We start from the raw sequence: 25752 nt of genomic DNA on the forward strand, positions 1-25752 counted from the left end.
TTAGATTTTGTTCTTTGAGGGAGCAGGAGAGAGGGTTTGGTAGCCTACCTAGGTGGCTGAATATTATAAATTTTGTATTTTGTATTAAGTTCTTGCTTTCCACTCTTTCACTTAAGAGCTGTGTGACCCTAGAGAAGTTAGTCAGCCCCTCTGAGCTCCACCTCATCTGATACTTCCTGTGAGGTTCAGGGTGTGTCAATTTCTCAGCACAGTGCAGAGTGCCCTGAGTGTCTGCTCTGCGGCGGGTTTATTGTTCTCTTCTTGCCAGATTCTAAATCTACCCTGAGGTCTCAAACCCTCCAGACCAGGAAACATCATCAGATCCAGCAGGAGGCACCGCAGCCCTAGGAATTCTATCTGCTTCCTCCAAGGAACAGTCCTCCTTTGGAATCTCTCACCTCCGCTCCCCCTATTACCCCACCCATTTTCCTAAGATGAGGTAGGAGACATCCCAATCATCTGGAGGTTAGACAAAGGAGGAACTTCCCAATGGACAGAGCAGGAAAGGAAGGTGGGAGAGGAGTAGGGACATCTGCTTCAGGGGAGGAAAAGAAGGAGAGAAGATTCCAGAATATCAGCTATCAGTTTAGAGACAGATGGATGGGTGGGAAAACCTATTCACCCAGATTCAGAGTGGGCACAGACCTACTCATAGCCCTGTCTGCCTTAATTTCCAGAGACGCTCTCTGCTGGGGCCAGATTGGGTACCCCTGGACACACCTGCCCCCAGCGGGCTGTAGGTTTGTCCACTGGCCCACCTGGAGCTGAGTGTTCCTTGGGGAAAGGAGAGCCAGAGACCCAGTGACCTCTTAGTGTGGGGGGAAGGAGGGCAGGGTTGGAATTCCTTGACTTTTTTTTTTTTTTTTTTTTGAAGTATAGTTGATTTACAATGTTGTGTTAATTGCCGCTGTACAGCAAAGTGATTCAGTTATACATATATATGCATTCTTTTTCCGATTCTTTTCCATTATGGTTTATCACAGGATATTGAATGTAGTTCCCTGTGCTACACAGTAGGACCTTGTTCTTGGGATTCCTCGGGATTCCTTGACTTTCCAACACCCACAGCTCCTTAATGCTGTTTCCCATGGATTCTTGCTACTCAAAGTACAGCCCGGGTACCAGCAGCGCTGACATCACCTAGGAGCTTGTTAGAAATGCAGAGTCTTAGGTTCCACCAAGTCCCACTGAATTAGAATCTGCATTTCAAAGAGATCGTCAGGGGACTCCTATGCGCATTAGAGTTGGAGAAGCACGGCTACAGATGATTTGTTTCAAGCCTTAAGGCAGCACGCTGTATGAAAAAGTGCCGTGAATTAGGAGTGGAGGGTGGGACGACCATACACCATTGTCAAGTCACTTTCCCTCTCTGAGCCTCATCTGGAAAGTGTGGAGGCTACTCCAGATAAGCCCCCACATGCCGCCAGACCTGACGGCCTAATAAGTTCTGGTTGAGAACAGCGCTCGCCTCATGCCAACTGCATCAGAGATGGAAACCCAGAGCCCAGGTGGTATGAGCCAGTCCCCTGTGCGCAAGTAGTTCGCTGCGCCTGGGCCCAGCCCCAGGAGCAGGCCTCTCATTCTCCCATCCCTCTTCATCCTCTGGCCTATCAGTTCATCTTGCACTAGTGACAGTAGAAGCCAGCTTTTCGCACCATCCTAGTTCCATCCGGAAGGCTTTGTGACTTAGACATTTCCTCTCCTCCCCTCACCGGCATCAGGCAAGTTTATCTTACTAGGGCTCGTTCCCCAGTCTTCCCCCCATCTCAAGGCCCACCCCCATCCCACCCCCAAGCCAAATTGGGAACCAGCAAGATTCCATCTTCCCTGCCCATGGTTCATTAATTCAACAAATATTTATAGAGCCCCTGTGAGTACAAGGCCCTGGGCTAGGATGGGTTCCGGGGAGCCAGCAGGGAAGAAGACAGCCAGGGTTCCTGACCACAGGGAGCTGACACTCTGAAGGGGAAGACAGATATTAAACACATAGTGACACCCTTGATAAATTCATCACCATTCATTGATTCTACCAACAATCATTTCTCGAACATCCATGACATGCCAGGCGCTCTGCTAGGCACTCGAGACTCCTCAGTGAATAAAACGCACAAAAATCCCTCCTCTTCTCAAATGTAAAATTGTTCTAAGTACTATAAAAGTGCGGGTTTGTGTATCTGCCAACTCCTCACACTCAAGGTTTAGAAAGAGCCAACGATTAATTACATTTTCACTTGTCTCCTCCTGGGAAAAAACCCCAATCCTGTTAAGCCCTGAGAAAAGGTGTCGTTGTCTAAATCCCTCAGCGGCGGCAGGACCTAGGACCCTCTGCCTTCCTCCCCATCTATAAAGCGGCTCAGCCTCAAGCCCCAAGCCCTGGGTCAGCCCCTGGCCAGTGAGGAGGTCCCCAGAGGAGACTGGGCCCAGCCTGGCTAGGGGGGAGCTTCCTGCCTCAGACCCTGCTCCCCTGCCTCAGTCTCCCTTTCCTCCCCTAGTCTCTTCCCTCTTCTCTCTTTCCTTCCTCTTTCACCTCCTTCTCCCCTGCCTTCTTTAGCTTCCTCCTAAGAAGGGACCATTTCCCCCCAAGACCCAGACACAGCTCTTGCCCCCCCACCCCCGGAATGGACAATGCACTGCAGCTGCCTGGATGAGGGCATCCCTGCCATCACCTCCTGTAACTTCTGGATCTCAGGTGAGCCTCCGCCAGGTGTCCCAGCTGCGCTCCAGCAGTGCCCCAGAGGCCTCGGGAGCAGTGGGACGGCGCTCACTCCCCTCTCCACCCCAGGCCTGGTCTTCCCCGACTGGGCCTGCAAAGCCGAGTCGTCCCCGGGCTCCCGGCAGATCCAGCTATGGCACTTCATCCTGGAGCTGCTGCAGAAGGAGGAGTTCCGCCATGTCATCGCCTGGCAGCAGGGAGAGTACGGGGAGTTTGTCATCAAGGATCCAGACGAGGTGGCCCGCCTCTGGGGCCGCAGGAAGTGCAAACCACAGATGAATTATGACAAGCTGAGCCGGGCCCTCAGGTGAGAGGAGGCAGCCGACGTGGCCAGACAGGGCAGAGTTCAAAGAAAAGAGCCGTGGTTTCTGGCACCCCTGTCAGATTCCCGCCCCTCCAAGGCTTGGGAAGTGCTCTGGAGTATGGTGAGATGTCCAGTGGTTATCCAGGAACAGCTTGGGGTTTGCCTTGGCAGCCTGGGGACGGGGGATGTGGCTGCGTCTCTGACTGCATCCTCCCTGCCACTGGGCCAACCCTTTATTCTCAACCTTGGAATCTCCAGATATTACTACAATAAGAGGATCCTGCACAAGACCAAAGGCAAAAGGTTCACTTACAAGTTCAACTTCAGCAAGCTCATCGTAGTCAACTACCCTCTGTGGGAGGTGCGGGCACCGCCATCCCTCCACTTGCTGCTGGGAGCCCCTGCTCTCTTTCGACCAGCCCTGGTGCCCATGGGTGTACAGAGTGAGGTAGGCATGAAAGCCGGTCCCGTCCCCAGAGCTCCACCGGAACCTGCCTCTCTGCCTCAGGGGCCCATCAGCTTTCAATGTTCTTCTCCCCCTGCATCCTTAGTCCCTGAGTGTCCCAGGGGTGGGGGTGATACTCTGAATCACCCCTACATATTTAACGATCCCTATAGTAGAGCACCTGCCTATGAGAGAGAACAACTCCTTCTGTGCCAGGATGGCAGGGAAGGGGGTGGCGGGGTCTCAGGGGCAGGTCCAGGACATGTGGGCAGTGTTGACTTAGCAACCATTATGAGAGTATTTCATTATTTTAATGACTGGTCGTTAAAACAAACAATATATACTGGGGAATACACGCCAGGGAGGGTCCATTCAACCCCTGAGCCTGCTCTCTTCACTCCCCAGCTCCTGCATAGCAGGCTGTCCACCCATTGGGCCATGGCAGAGCAGCTGGCTGGACAGCGGACCCCTCAAGGACCACCAGAGGCCTCCAGGGACAAGAAGGGAAGCAGTAGCATTGTCCACCGTGAGTGGTCAGGACTGGGGTGGGCTCAGGGAATCTTAAGCAAAGGAGGGAAGGACCCTTTTTTGTTTTTTGCGTTACACGGGCCTCTCACTGTCGTGGCCTCTCCCACTGCAGAGCACAGGCTCCGGACGCACAGGCTCAGCGGCCATGGCTCACGGGCCCAGCCGCTCCGCGGCATGTGGGATCTTCCCGGACCGGGGCACGAACCCGTGTCCCGTGCATCGGCAGGCGGACTCTCAACCACTGCGCCACCAGGGAAGCCCCCGGGAGGACCCTTTTGATTGAGCACATGGGTGAGGGGGCATGAATCAAAGGATAAGTCATGTATTCATTCAACAAACATTTATTGCTCACCAGCTATTTACTAAGTGTGGGGACCCAGAGATGAAAGATGGCTCTCAAGATGCTCGGAGATCAGTAGGGAACAGAGATGGGAGGATGGTCAGTGACCAGTGCTGAGATTCTGGGAAGCACGAGGTGCTATGGGAATGCAGGTGAGTTGGGGCTTCCTGGAGGAGGCTACACCTGAGCAGGTGAAGAAGATGGAGAAAGATGCCCAGGCAGAGGGAACAGCATTTGTGAAGTAAAAAGCTGCAAGTGAGTATAGTAAATCTGAAGATCTGCTGGCAGCTTACATGGCGAGAGTAAGGTGCGTGATGGGAGTGGGAACAAGGAGGCGGGTGAGAGACGAGGCTGGCGAGGCAGACAGGCATCTGGTCACGGAGGGCCTCTGAAGCCATGCTGAGGGGGCTTGGACTTGATCCTGTGGACAGGAGGGACCCAGAGGGAGAGGCACATCCAGTTGTTCATTTTGCAAAGATGACTTGGGTTGATGTAGAGTTTGTGGTGGAAGAGGCATACAACTGATGTTGGAGGCTTTGAAGATCATCTAGGCAGAGGACGATGGGGACAGAACCAAGGCAAGGGCCATGGGTGGAGAAGGAGGCCCAACTGAAGAGAGATTGGGAAGATAAAGTTCACCCATTCATTCCCTTATTCACTCATTTCTTCTTTCAACAAATAGCTCATGGGCTCCTGTTGAATGTGCCAGGCCCTGTCCTAGGGCCAGGGGTGCCAATGTGAGCAAGACTGCCTTTATAGAGCTTGTAGACAAGAGGGGGTTTGCGGACATTCAGTTAATAATCCAACAAGTGGATAAGTAATGATAATTGTGCTAACTGCTACAGGGAAGTTCAGGGTGCAGCCGGGAAGACTTCCTTGACAAAGTGACATTTGAGCTGAGACCCAAAATGTAAATCGGTACCAGCTTAGTTCAGAGGGAGAGAGGAGAGCATGGCAAGCAGAGAGAATGAGGTGTGCAAAGGTCCTGGGGCGGGAAAGAGGAAGCGGGAGGAAGCCAGTGTGACAGCACGTGGTGACGGAGGGGGACACGGCAAAAATGCAGGCAGAGGCCAGTTCTTCCAGGACTGTAAGCTGGGAAGAAGCAAAGTCAGATTTTCTGTGAAAAAGATCAACAGAGACGCTTGACCAACACAAGGTTCTTCTGCAGAGGCCCAAGACCTATCCCTCCACTTCTGGTAATTTCATGGAACAAAGACCCATGGCCCTCACCCCACCCAAGTGCAGCTGAGGGCCCAGAGGTCCCACCTCCCAGAGAATGCAGGGCACCTGGCTCTGGGTCCTCACGAGCGCAGCCAAGGCTGTGGGCGTAGGGCGGCCCAAGACCGGCTAGGACTCGTAGGGCCACAAGTCTGGCAGCCTGCAGCAAGACAGCACCTGAACACCTCTCTGTTCTTCCACCCACACCCACCCCTTCCCAGTTCTGGGAATGCCTTGGGCACAGAGCTGCTCTCTCCGGGAAACTATGAGGGGGAAATCAAAAAACATTCCCTGGCGAGCTGCCGCTTGGCGGGAGGTATTTTGCACCCGCCTGCCCTCTGCGGGTGCCCAGGCCCTGCCTGTGCTTGGGTCCTGGGGCACATTAAGCCGCTTCAGGTCTCTGGGAGCCTAGCAGCAGCCACAGGCCCACTTCTGGATTGGGATTCCAGAAGGGTGTGCCAGCCCTTCACTCACCGCACTTGGTGTCAAGAGAGGAAGCTGCTTCTGGGCAGAAGAGCGGCCAGGACTACTGAGCCAGGGGCAGAAGCTGCAGGACCAGTGCTGGGAAGGGGCGGGGAGGGGTAGGAGGACTCTCAGGACCATCTTCTCCACACGCCTACTCAGCTGTGGAGCCCTGAGGGGGGACACTGCCCCCAGGAGCCCCAAGGGACACAACCTTCCTGGGGGAAGACAGCAGTCTCCACATCCCAAGAAAAGGACAGTGACTTAGGAGAAGGTACACCCTGGCAGGGGTCTCCACGCTTTTCCTCATGAAGGATCATTTTCACTATTTTCCCCTTTCACAGATCCAACATCAGAAATATTGTTCCTACCACATAAATCGGATGAATTAAGTAATAACTACGTTTTTTTTCCAGTTTTTACTAACTATAGCCCTGCTGATGTCATCACCTTGGGTTGATACTTGCTAAGAAAAAATGTGGAACTGGAGTTAGGTTTTTTGAACTATAGAAAGTGGTGTGAAGTTCTATATAATCATCCCCAGAGATCCCAGGCTAGGAGTCCCTATTGCAGGATCCTGGGGAAACAGAGCAGATTTGGAAGGAATGGAAGGAGGGAGGGCTTCTTGGAGGAGGAGAGCTATAGTCCAGAGCCAGCCAGAGAAGGGGAAGGCTGGGGCTCACCCCACATGCTTGGCCTCACAGCTCAGCAGGCCCCATGATGCTGCTGGATCTTAGCTGGGAGCAGGGGGTTTGTGGATGAAGGAACTGAGGACTGAGAATTTAAATGACAAACCCAGGGTCACACAACTAGATCTTTGCCCAGCTAGAATAGAACTAGAGTCCTTTGCTACAGGGACAAGGAGAGTGAAGAATGGATCCATTGAGTTATGGCAAAGAATATCCTCATTCATTCATCCAACACATTTTTATTGAGCACTTAATACACGCCAGGCTGGGTTGGATCCCGGGATCCAGAATAAAACAGACACAGTTCCTGCCACCACAGTGTTGGAAACAAAGATATTAACAATCACACAAATGACTCCTGATTCTAAGCAACAGGGCCCTGGAGGAGAGTACCAGGAAGGATGAGGGGGGAGTCCAGGGGCTCTCACTTAGGCTGGGAAGGCTCAGAGGCTTCCCCAAGGAGAGGACATTTACGATAAGATGTGAAGCAAAGAAAAAAGGAAGGTGCACAGGTGGGGAGAGAAGGTTTCAAGCAGGAGCAAAAAGAAATGGGAGGGCTTCCCTGGTGGCGCAGTGGTTGAGAGTCCGCCTGCCGATGCAGGGGACAAAGGTTCGTGCCCCGGTCCGGGAGGATCCCACGTGCCGCGAAGCGACTGGGCCCGTGAGCCATGGCCGTTGAGCCTGCGTGTCCAGAGCCTGTGTTCCGCAACGGGAGAGGCCACAACAGTGAGAGGCCCGCGTACCGCAAAAAAAAAAAAAGAAATGGGAAGTAGGCAGAGAAAGGAGACATCTCCAGCGGTGGGGACTCACTGACCCTTTCTCTCTCTCTCTCTCTCTCTCTCTCTCCCTCTCGAGGACTTGGCTCTGCCCCAGCCCCCTGCCGGCTCAGCCCTTGCTGCCATTTGGGGAGCCCCCAAGACGAGCTTCCCAGTTTTGCCTCCTTCACCCCTCCCCTGCCACCCCCTGTCCCCTCTGACTGGCCCCACCTCTCAGGGCCTTTTTTGTCCCCTGTCCCCACAGGGCAACACTTCCCAGGGTCCTCCATGCCGGACACCCTGCTCCCAGGACCCGCAGGGGCTGCAGGGACCCCAGGGGCCCGGCATTTTCCTGGCCTTCCTCTGTTGGCCGGGCTGGCGCAGGGGGCTAGGGAGAGGCTCTGGCTCCCAAGCCTGAGGCCCGAGGGGCTGGAGGTAAAGCCTGATGCCACGATGGATCCCAGAGAGGGCTTCTCCTCAGAGAGGCAGGAACCCTACATTGTAGAGGAAAGTCCTGTGTCCCCCAATCTGGAGAACTTCAAAGCAGTGTGGCCCTTGGATCCTCCTTAATGGGAGAGGAAGATGTGAAGTGGGGGGGTATCCCCCAAACTCTATCTCACCTCTTATCTACCTCCCTTCTGGCTTTGCTCCTTCCCCTGGCTGGAAACAGCTTTAAATTGTAGAACGATCGGAAGGAACGGAGTTGCACCCAAGGAGGTGGGGGGCATCGCAGGGAAAAAGTGAATGTGGGGAAGGGGAAAACTGAGGCAGAGTGCCCCCCCCACCAAACTGCTAATCAGATGAAGGAGACATTCTTAATCTCAACTTTTTTTGAGGGAGAAAGGGAATGGGGTTTCCATAGGTTTCCATCATTTGAAAGACCCTATCCCTGCTCACATGAGACGGGAAATTAAGAGTCTAAGCTGGGGAAGGGTCAGGAGTTGTTTTGTTCTCCGAGTCTCAGGGCAACCCCTTTCTTCGCTGGGGCCCTTGTCCCTCATCAGGCTAAGGTCTCCCCTCTCTCTCCTGCCCCTCCATGCAGCTCTCTCCGATCCCTCTGATTTCTGCGACATTGGGAGCTCCTATCCCCTCCTTTCCCCAAGACCCAAGCAAGTGGGGTCAGGAGGGACGGGCCTCTCAGCTCTGTAATACTCCACGGCAGACCATGAATAAAATGCCCTTGGCAAACCTCCCTCTTGGCTGACCACCCCCTGCTGCGTTCCTGCTGCCCTCTGATCTGGTATGGAGTTAAACAGCACCCAAGATTCCTGATGGGAAGGGGGTAGAGGGGGTTGGGAGGAAGGGTAGGAATCAAGCCAGCCACTCTCCTCCCTTCTGCTGCCATCATGTCCCAGAAAGAAAGGCTGAAGCTGTAGCCCGAGGAGCTGCCCTGGCCAGTGAGAAACCAACCTCAAGGAAGGAACCTAAGAGCAGAGCACGGGTCTTCACAGAATGACCCCCAGATCCCTGCCATGGACCTCTGAGCAGAGTTTTAAGGGCTGGAGATGAAGGAGGGAGTTGGAAGGGGTCCCTCTCCCTCTGCACCCCAGGTCCTAAGAATGACAAGGAGAGCCAACTGAAGCATCAGGTGGCTGGGGGAGGAGGGGATACATAGAGAGGGGTCTTTTGCTCAACCAAGGAAAGGCCCAAAGAAAAGGATGTTCCAGGAGCCAAGGCAATGGAACCATATTGCTCTCTTATCTCTAGGCTGCCAATTACAGGTTTAGGATTTGTCTCCACTTTCTTCCCATGATGGAGAGCAGAAACTAAGGAGGCACAGAGGGTCCCTTTGCCCATCATTTGTCCCTGGCCCTCATCCAAAGAGTAGGGGTGCATCCCTCTCTCAGAGCTCCCTATTCATTCTGCTACCCACTGCCTCTCAGTCCTTTGGGGCAGGCGCATGTTCTCATGGATGGACTGGGGAAGGAGAGACCCAGAGTAAGGCAGGGCTAAGCCCTCACCGCACAGAAAGGTTAAGATGAGAAAGGAACCCAGCTCCCAGGCTTCCAAGCGGGGTATAGGCCAGGAGAAAGGATCTGTGAGTGGGCTTCATCACAGTCTCCCTCCCTTACCCCAGATGCCAAAAAAGGGGACCTCAGGGTGTCGCTCCCAGGAGATCCTAGGAGCTATAGTGAAAACTGCTTCTCACTTGCTCCCAAAGTCACAGGCCCAGGCCCATCCCCAGCCCTACAAGAAGGACGAACACCCAGCCTGGGGCTTTCCCATCATCCTGTCCAGTTTGGGGAGACAAAGAGCTAGTGTTGTCTGCTGTGGCACAAAGAACTGGATCACACTGTCATAGGGTTTGGGTCCTGTTCAGAGAGGCCAGCCTCGGGAACAGGGTCCCATAACAAGGACCCCCATGTGTCCTCTGCCTGACCCCTCCTCCTCTTCAGAAGTTCGTGGTTGCTGTGACCCCCACGTTTCAGGCAATGAAAAATGCTTTGTGGTCACTTTTCTAAAATTTCTTTTTAGAGTAGGTGAACCCAGGAGACTGAAAGCTCAGCTTCAGAGGACATAAATTTCCAGGTGGTGCACTCTGTGCTTTAGACAACAGATTCAAGGAGAGCAGAGTTTCTCAACCTCGGCACTATTACCATTTTGGGCTGCAAAATTCTTAGCTGTGCGGAGCTATCCTATGCATTGCAGGATGTTTAGTATATCCCTGGCCTCTAGATACGAGTAGCACCCTCCCCCAGCCTCCTCTTCTAGACCTGGTGAAATGTTCCCCCCAGGGGAAGAAACCGTGCCTGGTTGAGAATCACTTAAGAAAGGCTTCAGCAAGTCCAGATGTTCTGGCAAAGATGCGACCCAGGCTCCACCAACGCGAAGAGAACTGTTGGTTTACACGTTGCAAGAGTGCCCTCTGGTGGCCAGAGTCAACACCAGTGATCCGAAGAGTTCAGAGCTCGGGACCAGGCTGGGTGGGTAGAAACCATGGGGGGCGCTGTTTGAGGTGAAGGGGTGATGGGCACCTTCGAGTCTTCCGAGGGGAGGAAGGGAGTTGCAGGATAAAAATATTTTATAAGAACTCTCCTACTTCAAACCCCATTTGCAAATCATGGACTATTCACCACAGGATCCACAGGTCTAGTGGGAAAACAGAGGGCAGATTGTCAGTTCCTCTGGTACAGTCGGGTGCAGCCATCAACCCTGGACATCACACCCTCTAGCCCGCTGGGGCCATCAGCGTCCTCTGAGAAGAGTATGGAGCAGATGCTCAGCCTTCTTCTAGGAGGGGTGGGAACCAGGGCAAGACACAGCAAATCCAGCTCACCAACCCCTGCTCCCAGGCCCTGGACTCTGTTGCACCAAAGGCAGGGACAGAAGAACACTTGGGTTCCAGCAGAGTTTTAGGGCGTCAGAACTCCCAGGCTTCATGAACCAGACATTAGTAGCCATAAGGGACCTTTGAGATCATCAAGTTCAACCTCCTAATTTTACAGGCCCAGAGAGAAGGGACTTGTTCAAAATCATACATGCAGAAGAGCCAAATTCAGAACATAAATTTCCTAATTATCAGTTAATGTTCTTTCCATCTCACCATAATCACATGGATTGAGACTTCAAGAGGCCCTTAAAATTCCTTAGAAATAAGAGCAAATTATCTACTGAGAGGGAAATGTTAAAAGTTATTCCTGTGTGATTTTTTCTTCTTTTTCAATAAATTTATTTATTTTATTTATTTATGTTTGGCTGCGTTGGGTCTTCGTTGCTGCACGCGGGCTTCCTCTAGTTGCTGTGAGCAGGGGCTACTCTTCGTTGTGGTGCGCGGGCTTCTCACTGCGGTGGCTTCTCTTGTTGAGGAGCACGGGCTCTAGGCGCACGGGCTTCAATAGTTGTGGCTCGCGGGCTCTAGAGTGCAGGCTCAGTAGTTGTGGCTCGCGGGCTTAGTTGCTCTGCGGCATGTGGGATCTTCCCAGACCAGGGCTCGAACTTGTGTCCCCTGCATTGGCAGGTGGATTCTGAACCACTGCACCACCAAGGAAGCCCCTCTTTTTATTTTTAATTGAAGTATAGTTGATTTACAATGTTGTGTCACTTTCAGGTGATTCAGTTTTATATATATATATATATATTCTTTATTTATTTATATGTATTATATATTATTTGTATATTATTTATATATATTATTTTTTATATTCTTTTCCATTACGGTTTATCACAGGATATTGAATATAGTTCCCTGTGCTATACAGTAGGACCTTGTTGTTTATCTATTTTATATATAGTAGTATGTATCTGTTAATCCCAAACTCCTAATTTATCCCTCCCTGCCCCCTTTCCCCTTTGGTAACCATAAGTTTATTCTCTATGTCTGTGAGTCTATTTCTGTTTTATAAATTAGTCTTGTTTAATTTTTAATATGACCATAGTAGCAAACATTTTCCTTTTTGTGTACATTTTGTCGCTTGATTACATATTGTCTAGTGCTGTCCTCTAATTGTCTGATTTGCATTAATATGGTGTCCCCATAAAGGCTGGTTTTCTTAGGGTGGTGCAACACACAATAGTTAAATGGAAGGTGTTTTGTCATTGGAACACTTGATTAGCATGTGGAAGAGGCCTCGGACATTTCAAAACAAAAACAGAAGCAAAGCATTTGCTGCCCTGAATCATTGCTGGCAATGAGGAGAATCCCTATCCTCTCCCTTTTTCCCCCTAATGAAGACTCTGACCAAGAGGGGAGAAAAAATTCAAGTACCGTATATGCTTTATACACCCATACACACAGATATGAACACACACACACGTATATATAATTCAACAAGCATTTCTTAAGTGAGAGCTACGTGCCAAACACTGTGTTGCCAGGTTCTGAGGTGCCCCTGAGACACTCTCATCTGTGAAGGGTCACAGACAGCGTGGGAGGAGCCAGTGCCTTGCATGGAACATAGGTGACTTGGCCGGGGAGAGGAGGGTGGGGTGTGCCCGGGTCAGGGCTCCGGCAGTCACAGCAGACGACTGAGTACCAAGCACTGGAGAGGCAAGGTTTCTGCATACATGCGCAACACATAATTTAAACGTGAATTTTGTTTAGTAATCAACCTACTTTTTTTTTTTTTTTTTTTTTGCGATACGCGGGCCTCTCACTGTTGTGGCCTCTCCCGTTGCGGAGCACAGGCTCCAGACGCACAGGCTCAGCGGCCATGGCTCACGGGCCCAGCTGCTCCGAGGCATGTGGGATCTTCCCGGACCGGGGCACGAACCCGTGTCCCCTGCATCGGCAGGCGGACTCTCAACCACTGCGCCACCAGGGAAAATACCTAAAAGTAGGCCGCTCTTACCTTCTGAGATGAACTGTGTTATCCGTATGGAATGTGTCTCTTTAAATAAACTTGCTTCCAATAAAATAAGATAAATAAAATAGAATACCTAAAAGTAAATCTCAAGAAGTCCTTTCTAATTATCAAACACAGAAAGCCAAGCAACATGTGCCAATTGTTTATAAAGTTATCAAAACAGATACACAATTTTGTGATCTCTTGTTTCATCCAACATTAAACACTTCGTTATGTATTTGTAATTAATTTTTGTTTGTTTGTTTGTTTTTGTTTTTTTTAGCTGCGTTGGGTCTTAGTTGCACTACTCAGGCTCTTTGTTGAGTCACGAAGGCTTCTCTCTAGCTAAGGCATGCCAGCTTAGTTGCCCCATGGCATGTGGGATCTTAGTTCCTGACCAGGGATAGAACCTGCATCCCCTGCATTAGGAGGAAGATTCTTAACCACTGGACAACCAGAGAAGTCCCTGTAATTAATGCTGATCATCTTAACCAGACTATTAGTGGCCTGGTAGTAGTAGTAGACTACTACTAGTTGTAGTCTGCCTTACTAACTAGGGCAGACTATTCCATCAGGTTCATACAACATAGATTTTACCATTACCCTTTCGGTGGGTTTTTTTCGGTTGTTTCTTGTTATTTGTTTTGTAAATAAAATGTTTTCAAAACTTTTGTCCATAGTTACAATCTTTGTCTTTCCTTAAATTAATTCTTTGAGGTTCGTTCCCAGGAGTGAGATAACTGGGTCAAAAATTATGACATTTCAATGGCTTTAGATACATATTGCTCAACTGTCCTCCAAAAAGATGATAATATTTCAAGCAGCCACATTTACACACCGCTTACCACGAGCCAGCTGTGTCATAAGTGCTTCAGATACGTCAGCTCATCCAAAATCCACAACAGCTTTTGGAGGTAGACTCTATTATCATCCCATTTTACAGATAAGGACACCAGTAGAGAGGTAAAACAACCTGTTCAAGGTCACTTTCCTGGCAAGTGGCAGAGCCAGACTCAAATCCAAGCCACCTGGCTCCATAGTCCTGCTTCAAGTGCTGGCCTATGATGCCAAATGAAAACGATGAGCTCCCCTGGACCCTCAGCAGCTATGACCTCTCCCCACCTTCCCCCACCTTTATTAATAAGAGTAAACTGTTACGTCATTACTGTCGTCTTCAGTTTGTCTCAAACGGTGAGGGCAACTGAACATTTTTATGCTCGTATGCCATTTATAACTTAGACTCTCCCGCTTTAAAACTGGGAACAGGGCTTCCCTAGTGGCGCAGTGGTTGAGAGTCCGCCTGCCGATGCAGGGGACACGGGTTCGTGCCACGATCCGGGAAGATCCCACGTGCCGCGGAGCGGCTGGGCCCGTGAGCCATGACCGCTGAGCCTGCGCCTCCGGAGCCTGTGCTCCACAACGGGAGAGGCCACAACAGTGAGAGGCCCGTGTACCAAAAAAAAAAAAAAAATTGGGAACAAAGGCTACCTCACTAATACAATATTTGAAAGATAGTTTAAATTCATATTATGGCCCGTTAAGGATAAAGGTAGGAAGTAGGGTTAGTCAAAAGGAGAACTTTTCAGAAGGTTTTGAGGAAAGGGAAGAAGAAAATGTTCCAGGCACCAGGTTAGGAATCACTTATTTAGTGTTAATTACTTATCATAATTACCTATAAAAGTAATGTATCTGGTCACGTGACTGGGAGCTATTCATTCCATTTGAAATGTTAATACTATCACAATTAATACTGTTTATAATTCTTTCATTGCTTTGTCCTTAACCATTCAGAGACTCAGACCAGTCAGAGCAACCCACCAGGGGAAAATTGAGTGAACATAGCAGTAATTACCTGGAAAGTTCAGCCTGAGGAAAGCAAGCAATGGGTAAGGTTTGGTTTCTGGGCCAGAGGTTTTGCATCCAAATGGAATGAGACCCAAACAACACGATTACCGTGGACCATTGCCAGGAACTTAGAAATGAAGCCAGAGAGATCATGCGTCCAACCCATCTGTTTTTCAGTTGAAGGTTCCAAGGTCCCCAAGAATAAGTTGTCCTGGGTCACTTGGAACAGCAAATCCTGGGTATCAATCCCTATATAATCAATCCCATTCACTTTTCCTACCCCAGCTTGCCATGGATTGATGGAGGAAATCCCACAACTGCAGGACAAGGTGCTACCATGTAGCTGCCCTCATCTGGGTCCTCACAAGTCTTTTTCTGATCCCAGGTCAGCTCTTAGCATCTGTTCTAAATCTTCTCTTACCTATATCCCACTCCCTTCCTCTCGGTCTACTCCACTTCCCGCTCGAGGCTTCCCTCCCCTGCCCCCGGTCCTTTTTTCCAGTCCTAGGAATGGATTGTCTCCCCAGTGATGTAACCCCTCCCACCGGTACCAAACAAGGAAGGTCAGGCAGGTGTCAACTCTTGTGCCAACTCCAGTTAACTGTCTGGGGCCACAATTAGGCAGCACATCGTTGAGAAGGATTCCAAGGTTGTGTTGGGGCTTAGGAAGGGACCTGGTGCCATGTTTTTCTGTGACTTCCATATTACTAAATCCAGTGACCGCATTTTGGTCCTTAACTTATTCAACCTCTCCTCTGCATGCAACACTGTTGAAAACCCTTTGTTCCATTAGTTGCTAAGATCCATCCCCTCTCAACTCTCCCATTCCTAAGACTGTTCCTTTTCAAACTCCTTTCTGGGCTCCCCTTTGCTCCCCCATCTCCAGTGTTCTGCAAAACACTGGCCACTGCTCTGCTTATCCTACACATGCTTCCTAGACGGTTCTAGTTTCGTCTTCTCTTAACTACCACAACATCTGCACAGCAGGCACTGACCTCTGACTCAAGCTTCAGACTTATTGGTCCAGCTGCCCACCGAGCATCTCTGCCTCATTGTCCCATAGGCAGCTCAATTGTATCACGTCCCAAATGGAATTCTTTGTCTTATCATCCAGCGCTGCTCCTCACTCCCCTTTTCTCTCAGTTTCTAACTTTAGTTAATGACACCACAATTTAGCCTATTACAACCAAGTAGAAACTAGAGTGTCAGGCCAAGCTTTTTTCTCCCTCACTTCCTACACCTGGTCAGTCACCAAATCCTACCAGTTTCACCCCCTACACATTTCTCGAATCTATTCTTTTCTGGACAATGCTACACTGACCTAGTTTAGGCCCCCACCAGCCTCTTGGAGAGCCTAAGCTTGTCCCTTTCCAATCCATAATCCATACTGCCAGGACGTTCTGTTTAAAAAGCCAGTCTGATCATGAGACTCAAAACCCTTCAGTAGCTCCCCTCAAAGGAAAAAAAGGTCTTTGTACCCCCAGCATCGGTAATTTATCTGTATTATAATGCCATTTAAATAGATATAGGCATAAAACTAGATATAAATTTATACTTACAGTACATAAAACTATAAAAGCAATAGCAATTTACCAATTAAATAGAAACAAAACTATAAAAACCAACACATTTAAAAATAATAACATTAATTTATTGTGACAGATGATGTTTGCTGAAACTAATTGCTGCCCAAAATGTGATTGTGGAACTGATCCCTCCAGCGCAGGGTCCCTGGAGTTTGGCAGGCGTGCAATGACTCACTTCTCCTACCACTTTTCTCTGTTGGAACTTCTGCTAACCCTTTGTTCTCTCAGCCTGCTGGGAGACATTTGGCCTCCCGGAGGCACAAATGTTTCATTTACATATTGAGTCCTCTTCTGTTCTCTTCTCATTAGCTGAGACAATTAAAGCAGCGCTACCTGGTGCCAACCCACCACAAAGACAAAGGCAAATGCAGACACTGAAGTCATTTGGCAAATTTAGGTTATAAAACACCACCCAGTTGATCCTAAACGATCGTCGCATTTGTTTTTCATATTATTAAAAGTAAAACACAAAAGTTAACCTTTCTGCAGAGGCTCTTTTTTATCCCGTAGGCAGGGTCAAATAGGTCCCTCCCCATCTCTACAGGGCTAGCACCTAGGCAGGACCTGGCCATGGCAGCATGAAACAACTGCTGCTGAACTAAAACCCAGGTTCCATGTTGTAGTAGTGGGAAACTCTCACAGTGGCTGGGCCGTAGAATTTGCTTCAGTGATCATTTGTGACCTTGGACTTGTCATTGCATCACCTTGAGTCTCAGCTGGCCCATCTATGAAACAGGGACCATACAGATAAACTCGCACAGGTGCAAAATTACAAGGGACTTTGATGCAGCATGGTTTCAAAAGCAAAATAGTGGAAGCAACCAAAATGTCCACCCGCAGCGTTAAACAAATTATAGTATATCCATAAAATGGAACACAGTGCACAGACAAAAAGAAAAAAGAAGCCCCTTGTGTACTGATGTCGAAATACCTCTAAGATTTGTTTTAAGAGGAAAAGTAGGTACATAGCAGTATGCATGGGTTGTTATCATTTGTCTAGAAAGGGGGAAACATATTCATGTTTACTTGATTAGGCATTTGTAAAAAATTGATAAACAGAAACCTCAATTAAATGGAGTGGGGAGACCAGAAGGGGGAGCTCTTACTCCCTGTGATAACAGCAGAGCCCAATAGGAAGAAGAAAGACCCCTCTTCTTTCCTGGAAATAACTTAGCCAATGAAAAGCCATGGAGTTTTTGTTTACAATAGCCCTCTCAACTTCCTTTTCCTCTCTATAAAAATTGTTCTCCTTCCCTTGCGGTTGGCGGGACTTGCAGATGGCTTGCCAAGGTGGCCATTCTCTGCTGAACCTGAATAAACCCATCTTTGCTGGCCAGATATCTAGCAGTCTATTTGTTTTAGGTCAACTCATTTAAACGTCTGGAAAAATAAACAGAACTAATAACAAAGGTTACCTATTGGGGAGAAGGAAATGCGTGGCTAAAGGACAGATGTGAAAATAGATTTCTCACTGCAAATATTTTATACTTAAGATTTTTAAACTACAAGATTGTATTATTTATATTAAAGTTAAATAAATTTTTAAAGTAAATAATATCTGCCATAACTACATCGTAGGATCAAGTAGGAAGATCAAATAAAAACTGTAAAAGCATGTGCTATTATTGTAAGGTGTAAAGCAATAATGTCATTTTTGTGGTGAAGCTAACATCCTATAGTACTACTAATAATTATAATGACAAATATGTCACATACCTTCCCTTCCCCAAACCCACATCCCCCCAATACATACTCACTGGGGGAGGATGAAGTTTTACCATCATTTGACAGAAGAAAGGAGACTGAAAAAAGGAAAATGACAATTAGACTGAAACATGATCTTATACCTGCTTGTAATAAGGAGGGTCCCACATCTGAACCCTCCCCCCAAAAGCCTTCTAAAGGCATCCTCTTCAACAAGAGCCTGCCTCCTTCCTACCTTCCCTTTCCACGCCCTACCCCTACCTTCTCATGGCCCTCACATAATCCGGGGCTCTTCTGCAGCTGGTCTCAAACATCTACCATCAGTTCCACACATCATTTTCTTGTTGGCCTAGTACACACACTGAGTCTCATGACCTTCTCTCACTCACTCTGACATCCTCACAGAAATCTCAAGGCTGCAAAACCCAAGGCTGTAGCAGCCTTACAGCAGGCTCCACACACACATACTGGATGCTGACTCCTGAGACCCTCGACCAGCCCAGCTTATCAGGATGAGTCACTTCTGATGGTCTTCTGCCTCCTGTTCCTCTTCCCCTTTGTCAAATGTCTCAAAGAAACCAGAACTGGAAGGAAAGAATGCCAAGGTTTGCTTTCAGAGAGCAGCCAGGTACCACCCAAGTAACACCCCAGTAATGCACACAGCAAAGGTCTCCTATGATAAGAAATTCCACACTGAGCCTTATTCAGTTAAAGGTATGACTGAAGAGAGCCTAATGAAATAGTTAAACATATGGACTGTGGTCATATGTTTATTCATTCAACAAATATTTACTGAGTGCATACTAAGTGCTAGGCACTGGACTAGATAATGGCATACTAGTAAACCAGCTCTCCAAAAACAAACTGAAAAAATCCCTGATTTGAAGCATTAGCCAATTACCAGGGTGTAAATACTGCCACCATAGTCAATATCAAGCTCTGTGACATCTCTGAATGTGGAACTGGAAAGAAATGGGCACAATTGGTACAAGCTGGCTCCAGCACACCACTGGACAATGAACATGATACATACAGACCCTACGTTCATGAGCTTATACTAATAGTATAACAATAACTAACATTTGTTGAGTGCTTACTATATGCCAGCTAATATTCTAATAACTTTAAAGTTATAAACCATTAAATTATTACCAAAACCCTATAAGGTTCAATATTTTTTAAAAGATATAGGACTATTCAGATTGTGTATTTCTTCTTGTGTGAGTTTTGACAGATTGTACCTTTCAAGGAACTTGTATATTTCATCTAGGTTATCAAATTTGTTGGCATAGAGCCATTCATAATACTCCTTTATTATCCTTTTAATGTCCATGAGTTCTGAGGTGATGTCCCCTCTTTCATTTCTGATATTAGTAATGTGTGTCATCTCGCTTTTTTTTTTTTTTTTTTTTTTTTTCATTTTTTTTTTTTTTTTGCGGTACGCGGGCCTCTCACTGTTGTGGCCTGTCCTGTTGCGGAGCACAGGCTCCGGACGCGCAGGCTCTGTGGCCATGGCTCACGGGCCCAGCCGCTCCGTGGCACGTGGGATCTTCCCGGACCAGGGCACAAACCCATGTCCCCTGCATCTGCAGGCAGACTCTCAACCACTGCGCCACCAGGGAAGCCCACATCTCGCTTTTTTTCTTAGTTAGCCTTACTAGAGGCTTGTCAATTTTATTGGTCATTTCAAAGAAACAGATTTTCATTTCATTGATTTTCTCTATTGATTTCTTGTTTTTAATTTCTTTGATTTCTGCTCTAATTTTTATTTCTTTCCTTCTTATTTTGAATTTAATTTGCTCTTCTTTTTCTAGTTTCCTAAGGTGGAAGATTAGGTTATTGATTTTAGATCTTTTGTCTTTTCTAATAAATGTATTCAACGCTATAAATTTTTCTTTAAGCACTGCTTTCACTTCATCCCACAAATTTTGATAAACTGTATTTTTATTTAGTTCAGAATATGTTTTTTAAATATTTATTTATTTATTTTGGCTGTGCCGGGTCTTAGTTGCAGCGTGCAGGATCTTCGTCTTGGCATGTGGGATCTTTTTAGTTGCAGCACTTGAACTCTTAGTTGCAGCATGCATGCAGGATCTAGTTCCCCAACCAGGGATCGAACCCAGGCCCCCTGCATTGGGAGTACAGAGTCTTACCCACTGGAGCACCCGGGAAGTCCCCAGAATATTTTTTAATTTACCTTGAGATTTCTCCTTTGACCTATGTGTTATTTAGAAGTATGTTGTTAAATTTCCAAGTATTTTGGGATTTTCCAGCTATCTTTCTGTTATTGATTTCTAGTTTAATCCCATGGGGATATGAGAGCAGATACTGTATGATTTCTACTCTTTTCAACTTGTTAAGGTGGGTCTTATGGCCCAGAATGTGGTCTACCTTAGTGGATGTTCCATGTGAGCTAGAGAAGAAGATATAATCTGCTACTGTTAGGTGGAGTAGTCTACAGGTGTCAATTATATCCAGTTGATTGATGATGGTGTTGAGTTAAAGTATGTCCTTACTGATTTTCTGCCTGCTGGATCTGGGCATTTCTGATAGAGGGGAGTTAAAGTCTTCAACTATAATAGTGGATTCATATATTTCTCTTTGCAGTTCTATTAGTTTTTGCCTGATGTATTTTTTACTTTATGTTGTTAGATGCGTACATACATATAAAGATCGTTATGGCTTCTTGGAATATTGACCCCTTTATCACTTTGTAGTGACCCCCTTTAGCCCTGACAACTTTCCTTGCTCTGAAGTTGGCTTTGTCTGAAATTAATATAGCCACTTCTACTTTCTTTTGACTAGTATTAACATGGTATATCTTTCTCCAACCATTAATTTTTTTAATAAAAAATAATTTATTGTCAACAAAGGAGACATATACAACAGGAAAATAGGTGAATCTTTTTCATTTACTTTTAACTTATATATTTCTTTATATTTAAAGTGGGTTTCTTGGGAGTTCCCTGGTGGTGTAGTGGTTAGGATTCAGTGCTTTCACTGCTATGGCCCAGGTTCAATCCCTGGTCAGGGAACTAAGATCCTGCAAGCTGCATGGTGCAGAAAAAAAAGAAAAAAAAAAAAAGTGGGTTTCTTTTATATAACACATAGTTGGGTCTTGTGTTTATTTTTTGTTTTTTTTTTTTTGCGGTACGCGGGCCTCTCACAGCCGCGGCCCCTCCCGTTGCGGAGCACAGGCTCCGGACGCGCAGGCCCAGCGGCCATGGCCCACGGGCCCAGCCGCTCCGAGGCACGTGGGATCCTCCCGGACCGGGGCACGAACCCGCATCCCCTGCATCGGCAGGCGGACCCCCAACCACTGTGCCACGAGGGAAGCCCGGGTCTTGTTTTTTGATCCACTCTGACAATCTTTGTCTTTTAATTAGTGTATTTAAGTCGTTGACATTTAAAGTGATTATTAATATAGTTGGATTAATAGCTACCATATTTTCTATTTGTTGCCCTTGTTCTTTGTTCCTATTTTTGTCTTCCACACTTTTTCTGCCTTTTGTGGTTTTAATTAAACATTTTATATCAGTCCATTTTCTCTCTTCTCTTAGCATATCAATTGTATTTCTTTTTTTTACTTTTCTTAATGGCTGCCCTAGAGTTTATAATGTAATACTTACAACTAATTCAAGTCCACTTTCTGGCGGTCCAGTGATTAAGACTCCACGCTTCCACTGCCGGAGGCATGAGTTCGATCCCTGGTTGTGGAACTAAGATCCCACATGCCGCATAGTGCGGCCATAAATAAATACATAAATAAATAAACAAACAAACAAAAAACTGCTTCACAGGTAGTGCAATACCTCATAATCATAAGATATTCCTAATTTCTCTCTCTTGTCCCTTGTATCACTGCTGTCATTCATCTCACTTATACATAAGCACATATATACATATTTGTGTGTGTGTATATATATACATGAATACATAATCAAATATATTGTTGCTATTATTATTATTTTGAACAAAAGGCTACTTTTTAGATCAATTAAGATAAGAAAAATAAAAGGTTTTATTTTACCTTTGCTTATTCATTCTCCAGTGCTCTTCTTTCTTTATGTAGATTAAGGTTTCTGACCTATATTATTTTCCTTCTCTCTGATGAGCTTTTTAAAACATTTCTTCTAAGGCAGGTCTAGTGAAAAAAATTTCCTCAATTTTTGCTTGTCTGAAAAAGTCTTTATTTCTCCTTCATTTTTTTTCTCCTTCATTTTTAAAGGATATTTTGCAGTGTATAAAATTCTAGGCAGGTGGGTTTTTTCTCTTAACACTTTAAATATTTTACTCCATTCTCTTCTTGCTTGCATGGTTTCTGAGGAAAAGTTAGATGTCATCCTTATCTTTGCTCCTCTATAGGTAAGGTGTTCTCCACCACCCCAATCCCAGCTTCAGCTTCTTTCAAGATTTTTTCTTTATCTTTGATTTTATGAAGTTTAATATTATATGCCTAGGTATAGTCTTTTTTGGCATTTTTCCTGTTTGGTGTTCTCTGAGCTTCCTAGATCTGTGGTTTCGTGTCTGACATAAATTTGGAGAAATTCTCAGTCATTATTACTTCAAACATTGCTTCTGTTCCTTTCTTTCTTCTCTTTCTAATACTCCCATTACATGCATGTTACGTATTTATATTTTTTCCCACAGCTCTTGGACATTCTGTTCCACCTTTTTCAGTCTTCTTTATTTTTGCTTTTCTATTGTTGTATCCTCAAGCGTGGGGATTCTTTCCTCAGCTGTGTCCAATCTGCTAATGAGCCCATCAAAGGCCTTCTTCATTTCTGTTATAGTGTTTTTGATCTTTAGCATTTCTTTTTTGATTCTTTCTTAGAATTTCCATCTTACAGCTTACATTATCCATCTGTTCTTTCATGTTTTCTACTTTTTCCATTAAAGCCCTTAGCATCTTAACCATAACTTGTTTTCAAATTCCTGGTTTGATAATTCCAACGTTCCTGCCATATCTGACTCTGGTTCTCATGCTTATTTGGTCTCTTCAAACTGTGTTTTTTGCCTTTTAGTATGCCTTGTAATTTTTTGTTGAAAGGTAGACATGATGCCCTGGGTAAAAGGAACTGAGGTAAACAGGCCTTTAGTAACGTAGTGGTAAGGTCTGGTGGGAGGGGAGTTTTTCTATAGATCTATGATTTGGTCTCCGTCTTTTAGTGAGCCTGTGCCCCTGGACTGTGAACTTCACCAGGGCTTCTCAAGTTTTCCCTCCCCTAAAGGGGGCTGGAGTTGGATATTTTCCCTTCCCCCAGATAGGTTAGGCTCTGTTAAAACCCTAGCAGCTTAAGCCCCGGTAAAGTAGTTTCTCCTGAGGGCACACCTTATTAAGATGGACAGACTCCTCTAATGTATTTCTCCTCCCCCCCACCCACCAACCCCCAACCCTCTGCCAGAACACAAAGGGATTTTTCTCCATTACTCACTGTGAAGTCCTGGTAGGGCTCCTAGAGGCAAAACTCACAGAAATGGGTGCCTCCCACCCACCCATGACTGGGTCACCCTGCAGTTTTTAACTTTCAGACTTGTCCACACTGAGCCTCAAGCAATTTGTCAATTACAGATCAGGTTTTCCTACCCCAGCTCTGGTTCCAATGGAAGTTTCTGCTCATGGGTTTCTGCTCTGGTCAGATGTGAGTCTCTGTATCTGTGTATCTATTTCTCCAACTTGGGAGAGCAGCAGTTTGCCCTGTGACTTCACTTATTTGGTAAATCTAAGAATTGTTGGTTTTGCATTTTGTTCAGATTTTACTTTTTTAAAATTTAAGATGGAATGTTAACTCTAAGCTCCTTACGTGCCAGACTGGAAACCAGAAATCAACCATCTTTTTTTTCCCCCCCTCATAAAACAAGAGTGAGAAGGGATATGGTGGGGAACACTTGAGGCAAGTGGGGAGATTTACAAGAGTTGCTATGGAGAAGAGGGGAGGAGTTGATACCACTCAGAAATACACAGGATCACAGGAATTCATGGTAAAAGACCATGAATTTGTACTAGTGTTAAATTCCATGGTTGGGCGACTCCCCACAGTCCTCAGCGGAACAGACGTAGGGTCAGAAAAGGGGGACAGATATGCTGCTCTTGGGTTAAAGTTTACAAGAGAGCAATGCATTTGAGAGCGTCGATAAGTGAGTTATTGAAGTGATAGGTCATAGATCTAGGCCGATTAACTAGAGAAATTGGAGGATGGGTAGGGTAGGAAGTTGTAGCCAAGGATATTGAACTCAAAGTAAAGAATCGGGTGATAATAAGGCCCATGATATGGCCATAAGAGTAACTGGATGGTATAGAGCAAAAGTAAAAGGAGTTGAACATTAGAAGGTAAAGAGCTTGAACATTGGACAGTCATTTATTTTGACCCTGGAACTGTGCAAGATGATGGTAGTATCCACAAGTTACAGAAAGACTATGAGCAAGATTCCAGAATCTTAGATATGACCAGTTCCTTATATGTCAAGTCCCTATATAACAAATAGGAGTAGATAGTCGTGTAGTTAGACGATAAGAGTCTCCAAGAGGATGGAAGACATGATCATCTCTTTGGGCTTCCATTTTCTCTTCTAGGAAAAAAAGGGGGAGGGATTAAATTGGGTCGTCTCCAAGAAATTTCACAGCTCTAGAACTCTGTGAACCCCTGTCTAGAAGATGACAGCCTAGAGGTGGCTCCCCACCTCCCAGTACAGTACTCCCTACCTTTGCTGTCAGCACTCTGCTGGGATTCCCGCATATCAATGCTCAGCTTTTCTGCACTCCTCAGTCATAACCAGGTGTTTCCCTGGCTCGTGGGCTGAGCTCTACTACCTAAACTCCATGGACTCGACCTGGGTGCTCCTTGCTGTCTGTGCTAACCTGGCTTACCTAGCTTGGTCCATCTGCTTAGCACATAAGTGGCTCTCTTTATTAACAGTCCATCTTTGTACCCATAGCCTCCATATCCCTCACTCACTCACCTCTGCTCAGATAACTGGTTCTTTGCTGACTCCTTTCTATAGAGCTAGGCATGCGGGGTCCCAGTTCCCTGATCAGGGATCAAACCCGTGCCCCCTGCAGTAGAAGCGCGGAGCCCTAACCACTGGACCGCCAGGGAAGTCCCTTTTTATTGGGGGAGAGGGGTATTTGTTTTATTTATTTAGGTACCACCACCTTGAAGATTTGTAACACCATAAGGAAAGTTCGACGCTTCCAAGGGCTTCTCCAAGTACTACCTCTTATTTGATTAAAGTTGCCCCCTTCATCCAATGCTCATTTTACTCCAGTTAATTTCTGCTCCTCCATCTTCATTCATCTCAGAACTGAATTTTTGCCTGCCCCACACATTCATTCTGGGACTCCCATTTCCAGCTTCAGCCTTCAGCCTATCTCACGACACACCCCTCCAGCCTCTCACTTCTATCCTTCATGTTAACCCACTTTTCAGAAAAGGCCAGGTCTTTCCCCCTCTTGGAGTCTTTGCAATCTTGGTGGAGAATCTCTCCAGTTTGACTGCTATGTGCTTACCAGCTGTGAGGATCAGGGAGGCATCAGAATAGTTTGGCAGCCATGCTGGGCTCTCCCTGAAGCTGCCATGCACGCTTCTCAGAAACCACCAAGCAGGGAGCCCATCCTGCCAGCAGAGAGCTGCAGGCAGCAGCAGCTCCTTGTGACGTCCCTCTCAAAATGCAGGCGGGAAGGGTCATTCTGTGTGCAGGTCCTTGTGCAGGACTCCCCAAAAGCTTCCAGTGAAACTCACTCAAGTATATAAAGAAGTGGTCATCAGAATATCTGTGTCTTAACCATCCTACTTTCCATACTGCTGCTAGAATTAAATACTGTATTTACCCTTTTCCTTCTCCACCAGATGATCTTGCTGGCTCCCTGCTGTCCTATATTAA

The 25752-nt window shown here is 46.8% G+C and overlaps 1 protein-coding gene across 2 annotated transcripts; it reads left to right on the top strand.

Annotated features, from left to right (window-relative positions):
- Positions 1 to 2625: 2625 nt before the first annotated feature.
- ETV3L (ETS variant transcription factor 3 like) lies at positions 2626 to 8024 on the top strand. 2 transcript variants are annotated; one of them, XM_024748306.1, is made up of 5 exons: positions 2626 to 2689; positions 2783 to 3020; positions 3276 to 3465; positions 3868 to 3988; positions 7555 to 8024. In XM_024748306.1, exons 1-5 carry the CDS (start codon positions 2626 to 2628, stop codon positions 8022 to 8024), a joined length of 1083 nt encoding a protein of 360 aa, XP_024604074.1. The 2 variants fall into 2 exon arrangements, with proteins under 2 accessions (XP_024604074.1, XP_024604073.1); XM_024748305.1 differs by having other exon boundaries at positions 2626 to 3020.
- The last annotated feature ends 17728 nt before the right edge of the window (positions 8025 to 25752 follow it).

The sequence above is a fragment of the Neophocaena asiaeorientalis genome, unplaced genomic scaffold (assembly GCF_003031525.2).
Source record: "Neophocaena asiaeorientalis asiaeorientalis breed wild unplaced genomic scaffold, Neophocaena_asiaeorientalis_V1.1 scaffold76, whole genome shotgun sequence".
In the NCBI taxonomy this organism is placed as follows: Eukaryota; Metazoa; Chordata; class Mammalia; order Artiodactyla; family Phocoenidae; genus Neophocaena; species Neophocaena asiaeorientalis.

What these genes read in the sequence shown, in the direction of transcription:
- ETV3L (XM_024748305.1), top strand. Translation starts at nt 2,626, where the DNA reads ATGCACTGCAGCTGCCTGGATGAGGGCATCCCTGCCATCACCTCCTGT. An exon ending in AAGCTGAGCCGGGCCCTCAG is followed by an intron (nt 3,021 to 3,275) that starts GTGAGAGGAGGC and finishes TGGAATCTCCAG; the next exon opens with ATATTACTACAATAAGAGGA. An exon ending in AAGCAGTAGCATTGTCCACC is followed by an intron (nt 3,989 to 7,554) that starts GTGAGTGGTCAG and finishes CTCCCTCTCGAG; the next exon opens with GACTTGGCTCTGCCCCAGCC.